This window comes from Sturnira hondurensis, unplaced genomic scaffold (assembly GCF_014824575.4).
Source record: "Sturnira hondurensis isolate 20B ecotype Veracruz unplaced genomic scaffold, ASM1482457v3 Scaffold0006505, whole genome shotgun sequence".
NCBI lineage: Eukaryota > Metazoa > Chordata > Mammalia > Chiroptera > Phyllostomidae > Sturnira > Sturnira hondurensis.
In genome coordinates this window covers 2359797-2373668 of record NW_028079136.1, presented here as the reverse complement: position 1 = coordinate 2373668, position 13872 = coordinate 2359797, and the positions used below count along the sequence as shown (strand labels likewise).

General features: G+C 42.9%; 1 protein-coding gene across 2 annotated transcripts in view; it reads left to right on the top strand.

Annotated features, from left to right (window-relative positions):
• Positions 1 to 13872, top strand: part of INSC (INSC spindle orientation adaptor protein) — a 115416-nt gene that overhangs the window by 59558 nt on the left and 41986 nt on the right. For both annotated transcript variants that reach the window (XM_037050167.1, XM_037050168.1), the window contains exon 6: positions 9411 to 9524. In XM_037050167.1, the coding sequence (XP_036906062.1) occupies positions 9411 to 9524 (114 nt within the window). The remainder of the gene's footprint in view (positions 1 to 9410; positions 9525 to 13872) is intronic.

Here is a 13872-nt window from a genome sequence, read left to right as displayed (position 1 = left end):
TAAAAGAAAAAAATGGAATCCCTTTACCCTCAGGAATAATTCAAAGTCCCAAATTCTTCAGTTAATACAATTCTCTTCAATTTCCTTATTTCTGCTCGTCTCAGCCAGGAGCGGCTCATCCTGGTGTGTGTGGCTATTCGTGTTTCCCGGGCCAGCGCAGTCCAGGCTGTCTCTCCGGCCGTGGTGTGGGGAGTCCTTCAGGGCTGCTCATTTTGTCTTTCCCCACCTTCCCTGAAAGGGCCCAAGAGTAAGTGCGTTAGATACACGGCCTTAGCACAGCACTATCCCTCCTCACAGAGGCTCGTCCTCAGTTTCAAGGGCAGGGACTCCAGGCAACATGTCCCATCCTTGCAGCCCAAGTCCCCACAGACACTCATCTGCACCTGGGAGAGCGAGGCGGGGCAATGCCGTCTTAGGCGCAGCTGTGGCAGGTTGTCAGTGTGTTTCACTTGTCCCTAGTCCACAAGGATTTACGAACATGCGTTCCCTGGGGAAAAGCATCCATCATAGGTTAATTGTGGTACAATGTTTACCATATATGGGAGAAAAATGTCTCCTTTCTCTTCTAGAGCATTTGGCAAGTTTTCATCTTCCTGCAAAGTCAGGCACTTCCAACTCCTTCACAAGGACCTACTGAGTGGCACTCTGCCCCACCCAGCATTTTCACCAGTTCTTCATGTCTAGCTCCCCTGTAAACCTTGTGTTTCTCCCAGCCCAGGATGCGTTCATTTGAACTCCTTGAAATGACTCAGGCCAGGGTCTTCAAACCACTCCAAATGCACTGTTCTCCAGGTTGCCAAAGATTTCCTGGGAGAAATGCAAGTTCATATAGTTTTAAGGAAATTAATTTCCAGGTCTTCAATTTTCACTTGTTTCCCCCCCAAAATGATCTTCCCAATACTACACCGAGTTTTTAAATATTCCTTCTATTACTTTCCAAAAGAATGGCATCCTCATCACTCATCCCAGATCTTACAGTGCATTGCCTGGCTGTGCTGAAACCTTGGGGTGTGAGTGGGGGGATCAAATAGAGGAGAACCTCCGTGCACAAACCATAAGACCCTTCGGCCTCCGTAAATTGTTTTACAACATGCTATTGACAGAGGCACTTGAAATTGTGCTGTTTGCCCAGTGTGGGGATTTTCTGAATTCAGATATATGGCTGTGTGTGTGTGTGTGTGTGTGTGTGTGTGTTGGAGGGGACGTTATAAAAGTTTCCAGTTTATCTTATCCCTCCCACCTCCATTCATCTCAAATTTTGCATGGCTCCTGAGGCTTCCCTTAAACGAAGCACTGGTAGAACANCATAAGACCCTTCGGCCTCCGTAAATTGTTTTACAACATGCTGTTGACAGAGGCACTTGAAATTGTGCCGTTTGCCCAGTGTGGGGATTTTCTGAATTCAGATATATGGCTGTGTGTGTGTGTGTGTGTGTGTGTGTGTGTTGGAGGGGACGTTATAAAAGTTTCCAGTTTATCTTATCCCTCCCACCTCCATTCATCTCAAATTTTGCATGGCTCCTGAGGCTTCCCTTAAACGAAGCACTGGTAGGACACATGAAACCCTAAAAATGGTTTTTGGGGGCACAAAATTGAGTGCAAGCAGTTTTCTCAGGTATATTTCATAGTCAGTCCTGTTTGCTAGCTGTGAAGTGAATTATCTTGAAAAAGCCAAAGACTCTAATGAGGCTAATGAGACAGACTTCTTTAAATGTGACTGGGATATTTTTGAGAACCATCAAAGTTTTCAAGATATATGGTTAAAACCCAGAAAGACAAGTTTTACATAATTTTTTTCAAAATTGGTACACACGCTTTAGGAAAGAAGTTAAAGCCTATTTTATCAAAACATTTTATGAAATATTTATGATAATTTCTACTTCTGGTCAGCAAAAGATAAAATTAATTGCTAGCAGCTAGACTAATTAATTTAATCAGTAAATGCTTTTTTGCCTTCTTTAAATACATAGAGTTTGATCGTGAGAGCTACTAAATATAATTGAATTTAATTTAATTGGATACTTTTGATTTTTTTCTTCTCAGGTCTTGTTCAATTGTTCTGTAAAATGAACACCAGAGTTTAATACGTATACACACCTATTTACTGAAGGAATACAGCACTTTTTAAATTATATTTCTAGATTTATAATTAATTTACAATGTTAGCTACATGCTACTTTGCATTATTAAAATTTTAGTAAATGGTTTTATTCTAGCTTTATAACACATACAAATAAATCAAACTTTATTTTAAGTCTACATTATTTTCATATTGGCAGTTTTTAGCATTTTCTCTTAGAGGATGATTTCCATGAACTATTATCAATGGGTTTGTTTAAGCATTTTTTGAATGAAATACATATCAAAACATTTTTTAAATTAAAGATGAAGTCAAGTCTTTATTGAGAGAAAGTTAAGTTGATTTCGCTAATTGGCTGACTGAAAGAACTGCCTTTGCCAACTAGTGTGTGGGGTGGGTGTTTCCCACAAATCAAATAAGAAAAAGCTACAGCTTCCAGGGTTTGGTAAAACATATCTGGAATGCACAACAATATCTGATTTTAAAGTTGTGTTGGCAATAAAATTAATAATATTTTGACTTTCCCAATTCTTTCTGAATAATTTGGATAACCCCAAAGTCATCTAAATGAAAGGGTAGTGGGTATAGTTAATTATTACTTGATAAGCCTCGGTAAAGTACTTTAGGAATTCTCCCCAGAAATCAAGACCGTGAATAAATGACTTCAATGATTGGGTAACAAATGCTTTTGCAAGTCAAATGGTGTCCAGTTCTTTGCTTTTACCACTGTAAAGGAGGACCAATCTAGAAGAGTTATCAGCTGGTAGGTCATTAAAAATAGCGCGTGATGATAGATCCCTGTGTGATTACATAACTAAGAATGGGCTCGAAGGATTGACTGACTTGGCCATACAAGTTGGCTGTGTATCCCCCATTCCTCTCTACAGATTTATGGGGACAAGATTTTTCAGGATTTACATTCAAAGATACAGCACTAAGTCAATAGTCAATCATGGATATGTAGATGAATTAGAAAGTCTTAAAATAATAAAAACTTCATCTCATTAAGAGATCTATTTGCACTATTTTAATTTTTATGATTCATGATTATTTATTAAACTTGTAATCTATATTATTTTGACCATTTGTACTGATTATGATTGTAATGGTAACACAACAGAAAACAGATTATTTTTACAATCAGAGAAAATAAAATACAATTTCCCAAATTTCAATGTTAAATAATAAGGATGATCATTAAAACACTTTAAAACTTAAATGTATAACATTAAGACAAAATTCCTAGGGAGAATTGGGGTGGGAATATAAATATAACGATGAAAAGAAAAAATGCAAATTGTTCAAACATTAAAGAGATAATTCATGCATTTTTAAGTAAGTGATGATGGTATCAAGTTGTTCTGATATTTAGATTGCATTTAGCTTCATGGAACTCATCTGCAAGAGTGATGCACTGGTTATATTTTATGTCGATATTTACAATCTGCTGAAAATTACATCCTTCCCGACTTTGTTTTTAAAATGTATGATTAAAATTTCTACCTGTCAAATTAAAAATGTGCAAGGGGTCATATATTTAAAAAAATTCATTTAGGGCTTGATGAGAAGTAAAGCCCTCAAAAACTTTATTTATCCCAAATACACTTGACTGGGATACACAGGCACTCTGGTCCCTTGTCAGGATGGCTGTCGTCCCTGCCCCTGGCTGGAGAGTCGCTTAGGCCTCCAGGGAGGCTTTTTCAGGGGTACCCCTGAAGCCTGGTCCCTTAGGGACCACATGAGTCCCTTTGTCCTGTGCTTCTCAGAACACCTTCTTTCCATCTTTTCTTGAATATTTTAGCCTTGAGCAGCATTTATTTCTGCTACATCTTTTCTTTCCCCCCCAGTAATAAATTCTGCCTCCAGTGGCCTCTTGCCTCCTGTAACCCACTTATTCTTTTTGGGGAGACTCGGCGGAATGTCCAAGTTTACCCCACACCCCATGTGGGGTTTTTTTTTCTCTAATTCATAGGATGAGCACTTGTTGCTGGATCAGATGGGCTTTCACACTTTGACTTCTCTTTCTTTTCTGGCACATTCTTTTATTTTGCAAAACAAAACAAAAAACAACTTTTCTAGATTTGGGAATTTGCCTTATTGAGAGACATGAAATTAATTAAGGTCCAGGCCTGCCCAAACCTCTAGTTTTAAGAGGTCGAATCCACATTTGCCTCCCTAAATTGGATATTCCCACCCAGAAGACATTTTCCCATCAAACCAACAGCTAAGCCAAGCCTAGATTGAATTATTATTTTGTCTGTCTCCTTCTGAGAAGGTCCAGTCTTTCTGCATCTTTCCTCAGAGTCCTAATTCATGCATTTCTCCTAGCAGGGATGGCCAAGCTTTTGGTGTCTCTGGGCCACACTGGAAGAAGAAGAGTTGTCTTGGTCTTCACACTAAATACATTGTGACACATAATCACCCCAAAATCTCATACTGTTTTAAGTAAGTGCGTGACTGTGTGTTGGCTGCATTCATTGCTATCCTGGGTGGGCCACATGTGGCCCATGGCCGCAGGTTGGACACCCCTATTAGGACAGAGGTAATAGTAGATCCACACTTTCAAAACATTTCACCTGGAAATTTGTCTAGTAATCCCTTTAATGTTTCTTAATGATCTCTGTTTTTTTCCTGTGTTCTGAAACTCTATTAATGCATAATAAACAACTCCAACAACAACCATTTTTACTCTTTCTCTTAATTTTCAGGGTTTGGGCAGGCTGAGCGAGTCTCGTGTTCCATGGGGCAGCCGTGGTGGTGTTTGGCTGGCAGATGGTTGGGAGAGTCTTAGAAGGCGTTATCTGGTGTCTGGTATCCTGGCGGGGGTGGCAGGAAAGCTGGCCTCAGCCGAGAGCATCGATCAGGGGCCCTACACCTGGCTTCCCCAGCTCGAGAGTCTCAGGGTATCAGACTTTGTACATGGTAACACAGGACTCCGAAAAGAATATCCCAAGAAGTCTTCATGAGCTTCAGGTTTTCTTATAACCTAGTCTTGGATCCCCTAGAACATCACTTCTGCCAAGTGCTGGCTTCTGTTGGTCACCAAGGCCATTCCAGATTCAAAGGAGGAAAAGTGGAACCCATGGCTGTGGGAGAGTAGCAAAGCATTTCCAACCATCTTGAACATATTGCACCGTGTCCAATGGGCCCACATTTGTGCAATCCTCTTGCGTAGCTGGGCTGCCCCAACTCTGTCTAACTATGGGTTCTTTACCTGAAGCTTCAGGAAGAGGTATCATAACGTTTTTTTTCTGGCTCCTTCTGAGAAACTCATTCCAGGCTGCTGTGCATGGGTTTACCTCTTGAGAAATACCACTGGGTAGCAGTCATTCTTTCTGAGTGAAAAGCAATTAGATATTGCTTTTTTAAAAGCAATTTATCTGCTTTTTCTAATTTCTTATTTAGATCCATTACATTATGTGCATCTCTTTAACTGTTTCTCATCCCTTTCTCCTGCTTTTTGATATCTCATTGTTGGGTTTCTCATCTGCATAGTCTACCTTTTAAGAAAACATGTGATCGTTCAGCCTAACCAGTTCATTGTCCTTTATTTGTTTCCATTCTTTCAATGGTCTTTTCATGATATAGGATGGAGCACATTTTTGAAACTTACCCAGTTCCTCACTGATTTCCTGAAAAAGCTTGACTTTAGAGACTGTGAGTTTAGAGCTAACACCAAGATAGAATGTGATAAGAAATGCCCATGAAGGAGAAAGGGCAGGAGCAGGGGTAGAAAACTACATCGCAGGTCTGACAGCCGAGAAAGAAAAGGAGCAAGGAAAAATTGAATAGAAAGAGACTCGGCATTTTCAAGTCAAAGTCACCCACTAGAGAAGTCCTCCATCCCACAGTGAAGGGCCCGTGCTGTGGTCAGGCACAGCTGGGGGTAGCACAGGGGAAGTATGGACTTGGCCAAGAACCCAGCAGCTGGGACTCCGTCAACTCTGCCCCCTGCAGCAGTAGCCCTGGCCACCAGAGGGCAGAGCATTGTAGATGCTTACAGAAGGCAGAATGGGGAGCCACTCTCCAATTCGGTGAAAGCTGCTAATGGGGCTGGACAAACTCTGCCCTGATACTTGCATCTCTACTGGTTCACCTGAGGTTCCATCCACTTTGAAGGCGAAGAATTCACTTTTAAAAACAGGAAGTTGGACTCATAGGGTTAAGGTCCAACCTCATGAGGTACTACTTGCCAGATTTCTGTGTCTCAGTTTCCTCAATTTGGAATGAAGTTTGGACAGTGCTTTTGAGGGCCCTTCCAGCTCTGACATCTGATGCTACTTAGGGCCTTGATGATTTCAGAGGAGTCTCTGAGCTTGTCTTTTCCAAATTCATACCTGTGAAAAGGATGCTAACCAGTCTTCATTGTCAGAGAGCTGATTCAGTGAGACATGTCTGGGGAGTAATTACTGTAATATGCATATAGATATTAAAATAAATTATTCTCAGAAATAAATTGTCTAATAGTAGCAGTTGATTGCAAAAGACACTGGGTTTGAATTGTTTAATGTAATGCTAATTTGCTTCAAGTGCAAACACTAATCAGGAACATTAGGTAATTATCATTTAGGTACAGGACCCCAATATATGAAATCTGCATTTTCATATGAGCATTAGTATCACTTATTTAACTGCTTACCGTAACGACGGGGAAGGATTCTAAGAAATACGCTCATTATAGAGATTTGTGNGTTCACCTGAGGTTCCATCTACTTTGAAGGCGAAGAATTCACTAACTTTTAAAAACAGGAATTTGGACTCATAGGGTTAAGGTCCAACCTCATGAGGTACTACTTGCCAGATTTCTGTGTCTCAGTTTCCTCAATTTGTAATGAAGTTTGGACAGTGCTTTTGAGGGCCCTTCCAGCTCTGACATCTGATGCTACTTAGGGCCTTGATGATTTCAGAGGAGTCTCTGAGCTTGTCTTTTCCAAATTCATACCTGTGAAAAGGATGCTAACCAGTCTTCATTGTCAGAGAGCTGATTCAGTGAGACATGTCTGGGGAGTAATTACTGTAATATGCATATAGATATTAAAATAAATTATTCTCAGAAATAAATTGTCTAATAGTAGCAGTTGATTGCAAAAGACACTGGGTTTGAATTGTTTAATGTAATGCTAATTTGCTTCAAGTGCAAACACTAATCAGGAACATTAGGTAATTATCATTTAGGTACAGGACCCCAATATATGAAATCTGCATTTTCATATGAGCATTAGTATCACTTATTTAACTGCTTACCGTAACGACGGGGAAGGATTCTAAGAAATACGCTCATTATAGAGATTTGTGGTGACAAATCTTGATTATTAATTTTACCTTTTGTTGAATATCTTACAAGAGGCATCTATCAAACCCTAGGGGATAATTTTTATATTTAATTTAATTTGATTAAACACACACTTAATCTTACTGTGAAAAATCCTGTGAGTTTGAATAAAGAAGAAAAAAGGGAGAGTCATTTATCTGGAGCCTCAGACCCCCTTAATTTTCATCATTTTACAAATGGGAAAACTGAGGCCTAAGGAATTTATCTCGATTGCTCAAAATCACAAATAATGACTGCTAGCAATTTTATTTTTCTTCTCAGTGCTATGTACCTTTAAAAATCCTTTATAGCCCTGGCTGGTGTAGCTCAGTGGATTGAGCGCGGGCCTGTGAACCAAAGGATCAAGGTTCGATTCCCAGTCAGGGAACATGCCTGGGTTTCAGGCCAGTTCCCAGCGCGGGGTGCACAAGAGGCAACCATACACTGATATTTCTCTCCCTCTCTCCTTCCCTTCCCCTATAAAAGATAAATAAATAAAATCTTTAAAAAATGTCCTTTATATGTGTTGATGAAATTAGCAGATGGGTACAACCACCGTAAGAGACACACACTTATTTCCACCATTTTACAAATGAGGAAACTGAGGCATACAGGGCTAAGTTACTCACTCCAGGGCACACAGGTAGAAGTAGCAGAATCAGGATTGGAACCCAGGCGGTTTGGCTCTGAAGTCCATGCTTTTACCATAAATGACATTTCCTCATCAACACACTGTTTTAAAAAAAGACAAGCCTGGACTAGAACTCAGATCTCCACATTTTTATTTAAGTATCTTTTAAATAATACCAGAGTTAATTAAAAATTAATTCATTTAATATTTCAAAATAAATATCGCAACTGAGAGTACAAAGGTGGTTGCTCAGAGCACCCATCTCTGAAGATCTTACTTTTTTAAAAAAAAAGTTTTATTGACTTATTTTTAGAAAGAGGGGAAGGGAAGGAGAAAGAGAGGGAGAGAAAAATCAGTGTGAGAGAGAAACGTCGACCTGTTGCCCATCACCGTCTCCTTTCAAACACACCCTGACCAAGACTGGGAACTGCACCCACAGCCTACCCAAGTTCCCTGACTGGGAGTTGAACTGATGACGTATTGCTTTGTGGGACGTTGCCCAACCAACTGAGACACACTGGTCAGGTCAAGATCTTACTCTCTTGCATGAGGCCCCCACAGGCCACTGTCCCTGATCTCCTTCTCCATGCCTCTCAGAAATAACTCAAGAGGCAGGAAGAAATTAATTATAATCAATGAATAACATGTTTCAAAGCAAATGGCGGATTATGAAGTAAAAAGCTTTTCTCAGAAATAAGCTAAATTCTTCTAGGAATAATGTTCTTACCTTCTTGATAAATGTTTCACGTGCTGTTTTTCCCAGGCCTCCCTGGGAAGTATTCCCCGCCCTCTCACCACTCGCCTTGGATCCCCTCGTGTTGATACTCACTGAGTTTACCCACTTTTTGACAGGACCCCAGGGTTGCTAGTTTGGCCTGGCCAGTAACCCAAGTGACCCCAGGCAATAAGCTACGTAGAGTAACTTTGACTTGATCCCTTAGCCCATTACTCAGCTGGAGTTCCCTGTTGGCTAATACCACCCAAATTCAGAAACTTCTCTGGTCACAGCTGGAAGCTGTGTTTTCAACTTGATGGCTGGCTTATTTAACTGATGGTTTCTGTTCTCTGAGGAGTCAGGAGCACAGCAAAATGGTACTTGCTGAGACTGTCAATGCTGAGAGCCGGTTTTCTAACCCACTGGCGCTGGACATATTTGTCATCTGTGCCGCAGGGGTTTGAAACGATCCCATATTCTTGAAACGCAGCTCCGACTCCATGCTGACTCAGTCTTTCCCAGAGTTAGAACCTCATCACCCCATAGTAGGATGGTGGATGGGACAGGATTATAGATTCTAGGGGACTCTTATGAGACCCATTGATAGGTGTTAAGGGAGTTGAACAGAAGGTATGTGGGGGTGAGTAACCACCAAACTTTGCTCTTTTCTTAGGCACTAGTGAGAAAAATCGACGCCTCAGACAATATCTACACCACGGAGTCCACCACGGGAAACCTGTTTAGCCTGACCCAGGAGGGGGCTCCCTTGTGCCGCATAATAGCCAAGGTGAGCTTCACGGTTTGGGGCCAAAAGTGGCAGGCCCGCGGAGGGTGTGAGGAAGCTGGTTTGGCTCAGGGAGTTGTCTTGGCTGTAGCATTTGCTTGTTGTGTGACCTTGGAAGAGTCACCTCCCCTCGCTGGGCCTTGGTGTCTGTATCTTTAATGGGGGCTTGCCCCTCTGATTCCCTCCCTACTTGATGTCTCAGACCCTCTACCATCTTCCTTCATGGAAGATGTCTTGTTATAAATATCAGGCCTTTTCCTTCATCTGCACGTATCCTACCAAACCCAAACTGATTGGCCGGACCCCCAAATCTCTGCAGCCATTCCTACATAAGGGGGAGACACAATAGGAGAGTGGTGGTTTTCAGCAATTACAGTGGAAGTTATAACTCATTAGCTTCATGACTAATCCTGCCTGTGTACTTGAGAGCCAAACATTTAGGGCAAATATAGGCAATTGGTAACCTTAGAACCTCATTAGGGTCTGTTTCATTTTCACTCTTTTACTTGAGAAACGACATCCCACTGGGAACAGAATCAGTGGTCTAACTGAAAGCAAAGTAATGGCCTTCAATAAACTTAAGGTTCCAGTCACAGGAAGATGCTCTAGCCCAGTGGTTCCCAGTCCTGACTCCGCTTGGAAAACACAGATCCTTCTGCCCCACCCCTACCTTACTGAGGTCTATGGTCGGACTGGGAATCTGCGCTTTCACAAGCTCCACAGGTGGTTCTGAGGCACGTCCAGACTCTCAGAATCACTGATCTGAGCCCTTAAGGAATTCTAGAAGAGTAGGTAACTGCAGTAGGTATTCTCCCCGGTCAGGGGAGAATAAATTCCATATAACAGCCATAGCTGACCTCTGAGTATTGCTGTGGATACTGAGGTGGATACTGACCTCAGTGTCCACTGTACTGAATGCCTTGCATACAGTGTTTCTGTTTAATCATGAGACCATCCTATGAAGTAGGTATCATGTTGTTTCTATCTGTAGTTGAAGAAATGGTTTAAGGAACTTGCTTAGGGTCCCACAACAGGTAAAGAGTGGAGTCAGAATTAGAGATGAAGTTTCTTTGATTTAGAGTTCATAGTCCTAAAGCCCACTCAAGTGGTGACTTCTGGTTTGATCTGAGGCCTTTCAGGTTCTTACACCAAAGCGTGACTCGGAAGTTCTGAACTCTACACATTAGAGTCACTGGGGAGCTTTAAGAATGTTCTGATTCAGATTTAATTGGTGTGGAATAGACTTGGGGGTTGAGATTCTAGCATTCGGCATGAATCTAATGTGCTTCTTGGGTTGAGAACCACTGTTTCTTAGTGATTTAGGTATGATTTTACTTGGCAAGTTTGAGGTGTTGTTAGGGCAGAGGGGACAGAGAGAGTAGCATCAGATTTGTCCTCTCCAAGTATTTGGTGACTCAGTCATTCGGCCCTGTCGAGAGAGAGCATTGACTCTGCAGAGACCTCCAGACTGGGGCTGGAACTGATTCAACGTCAGTTCAATCATTAACTTCAAACAGAAATGAGCTGCTGCTCATTTCATTTGGAATGAGGACTGTTTTCTCCTTTCAAACTGAGTTGAAAATATTGCCTGGGTTTGGAATCCAGGTATGGATCTGAGGTGTGGAAGGAGCAGGGGAAACTTCTGAAGGGCACTGTGGGGCCTGAAATGATTCTTTGCTTCGGAGAGAGCAGGCCTTAAAAATTTTCTGGGAAGAAAAGTTCACTAAAGCTTTTATTCTGTTTGGGGCCTGGGCACCCTGAGCTCTGTCCTGACGTGCTGTAGACGGCTCCTACTGCCTGTCTACACTTCAGAAAAGCAGAGAGGGATCTAAGCTGATTACGGCTTTAGTCTCCTTTAGGGACCAGGACTTCTCACTGGTCAAATATTGATCCCCAACATTTCCAGTCTGAAGAAAGCAGGAGAGAAAGGCCTGGTCTGGGACCCACTCCTCAGCTATTTAACTACCCCCAACCCCAACACCAGCCCTGGGCTCTCAAGAACTATGACCAATAGTTGTTTAAAGATTTGGATGGTCCTTTGAGTGTGGACATGAGCCACACCATGCCAGAGCCTGCTTAAGGGAATACATGAGTCTCACTGAATATTAACAAGAAGAAGAAGAATGACTATTGATTGGTTGCTTTCGATGTACCAGGCCCTGTGCTGGGTGCTACCTACAAGTTATCTCTTGCCTACATGCGTCCCTCTGAGATGTGTATCAGTGCCCCTGTTTTATAAAAAAAGACACCAGGCCTCACAGTGATTGAATACCTGGAGCAATTGACACTTGAAACCGTATTTGTCCAGCTCTGGAGTCAAGTTGGTTTTTTTTTTTTTTTTTTTACCAGCTCAATTAGCGGAGAAACTTAGAGTACCTCTCTTTCCAGGCAAAGCTCCTGCTTCTACAAGTCTGTCTCCCTCTTCAACAGGATTTCTTCCTTCCCTGCTCCTGCTGTGCCCTGGCCACTCCAGGCCTGAGGCTGGTGAAGGCTGGCAAGAGTGGGGAAGATGTGGCAGAACCTGAGCTTTCTAAAGCTACAAGGGGTCAACTTTTATGATGATGGTGGTGGTGGCTGTTGGAGCAGAAATGAAAAATAAACATTTGTAGAGCACTTCCTGTGTGCCATATGGAACAGACCGTGTTCCGAGAACTTTCTGCACAACAACCTATCTGAACCTCGTCCCAGTCCTCTGTGATGGGTGCTATCTCCTTGCATCATAAAGGCTGGGGAGCTGAGACAGCGAGGAGGTCACAGAGCTAGCAAGTGACTGCGCTGGAATTTGAGCCTCGCCGCTGGGCAGCGAAGGTCGAAGGCCGTGCTCTTGGTTGCTATTCTCCACGCCCTCTTAGCAGCAGCCCCCCTTCCTTTCCCTTGCATCCTTTTCCTCCCTTTGCCAGCTTCCCACCTGGTACATCCTTCATTATTTACTGAGTCCTTTTTGTCTGTGTGAAGCACTCCATTCATTATACTAATAGTCTTGTAATGTATTATAATTATAATTCCTATTCTCGAGATGAGGAACCAGAGGCCCAGAAAGAAAGTCACACATATTTAGTGCAGACCTTGGATTTTAACCAGATCTGCTGACACCAGAAACTTAATTTCAAACTTCTCACATGTCCAGTCCTTGGGAAAGAGTAGACAGAAATCAGGAACAGAGAGAAGATTGAGGGGTGACTCCCATCCTTCTGGTCCAGAACACGGTGAGACTGTTTCTCCAGCAGAATCAGTGGGTTTGGGTTTCCAGTCCTGACAGTGATGGAGGGGTCAGAAGTCCCTGGCACACCCTGCACAGCATTCTCTCTGTCCATGCTCAGGAAACGCATCCAACCTTGCAACACATGTGGGCCACTTTGCCTAGTGTCCACCTCGCTGGAGCCCAGGGTGACCTGTCTTTGGGTCTTACATGCATCTGAGCTGCCTCTGGGAGATGATCTGACAGCTTGTCTGAGGTCCATCATCTCAGCTTTTGGGGCTCCTCTGTAAGCCAAAGGGCAAACCCAGTCTTCCTTAGGGCGATGGGAGCAAGACCCCCCTCCCTTTCTGACTACAAAGCACAGAAAACTCCCCTGTGCTCTGTCAAAATTACCCTGCAACTCTGCTCCTCTATGATTCTTCCCACCACCCTTCACAGCTTTGATAGCTTATCTCACGTCTGTCTGAATAATGAATATCATATACAGCTGGGCTCCCAGCCCGGAGCTTTCTATAAAATTAAATAAGCTTCAGCCAACAGCGTGATTCTGCTAGCTCAGGCGATTCCTGGCTCTATGCTAGGATGAGTGCTGCTCCTGGGTCCTGGGTGGGGACTTCAGGGTGGTCCATGCCACGAATCCATCTCCCTTCCTCACTGGCTCATTCTCCTCACCACCCACGTATTCCAATGCTTGAGACACCTTTCATGGTATGAGGGTATGAGACACTTCCAACCAGGGAGCCTCCCAGAGCCTGGCCGTTGCCCAGCTGTCTAGAGCTGGTTGCCCAGCTGTCCAGAGCTTGCATATGCATGAGCTCAGTTACTCCCCCAAAGGCTCAGTCATGTGGCTGTTGTGACCCCATTTGGGGCACAAAGTTAACCAGTAGCAGAGCCAGGATTTGAAGCAGGATCTCCTCAGTTTGAGTTCAGAATTTTCCCCCTTCCTGTCCTGGGAACTAAAAATGCTAAGAAGGCCATTTTTTTTTTTCACAGGCCAGGGAAAGGATATGATGAGACTCCAATGCAAATGGGTACAGAGGCTTAAATATAGTTCTGCTGGGCTCAGTGCTTCCTGAGCCAAAGGAAGGCTCTGCCACATTGATCCTGGCTTTCAGCCTGCGTCCTTGGCACCGTTTCTTCATGGGCTGTTAC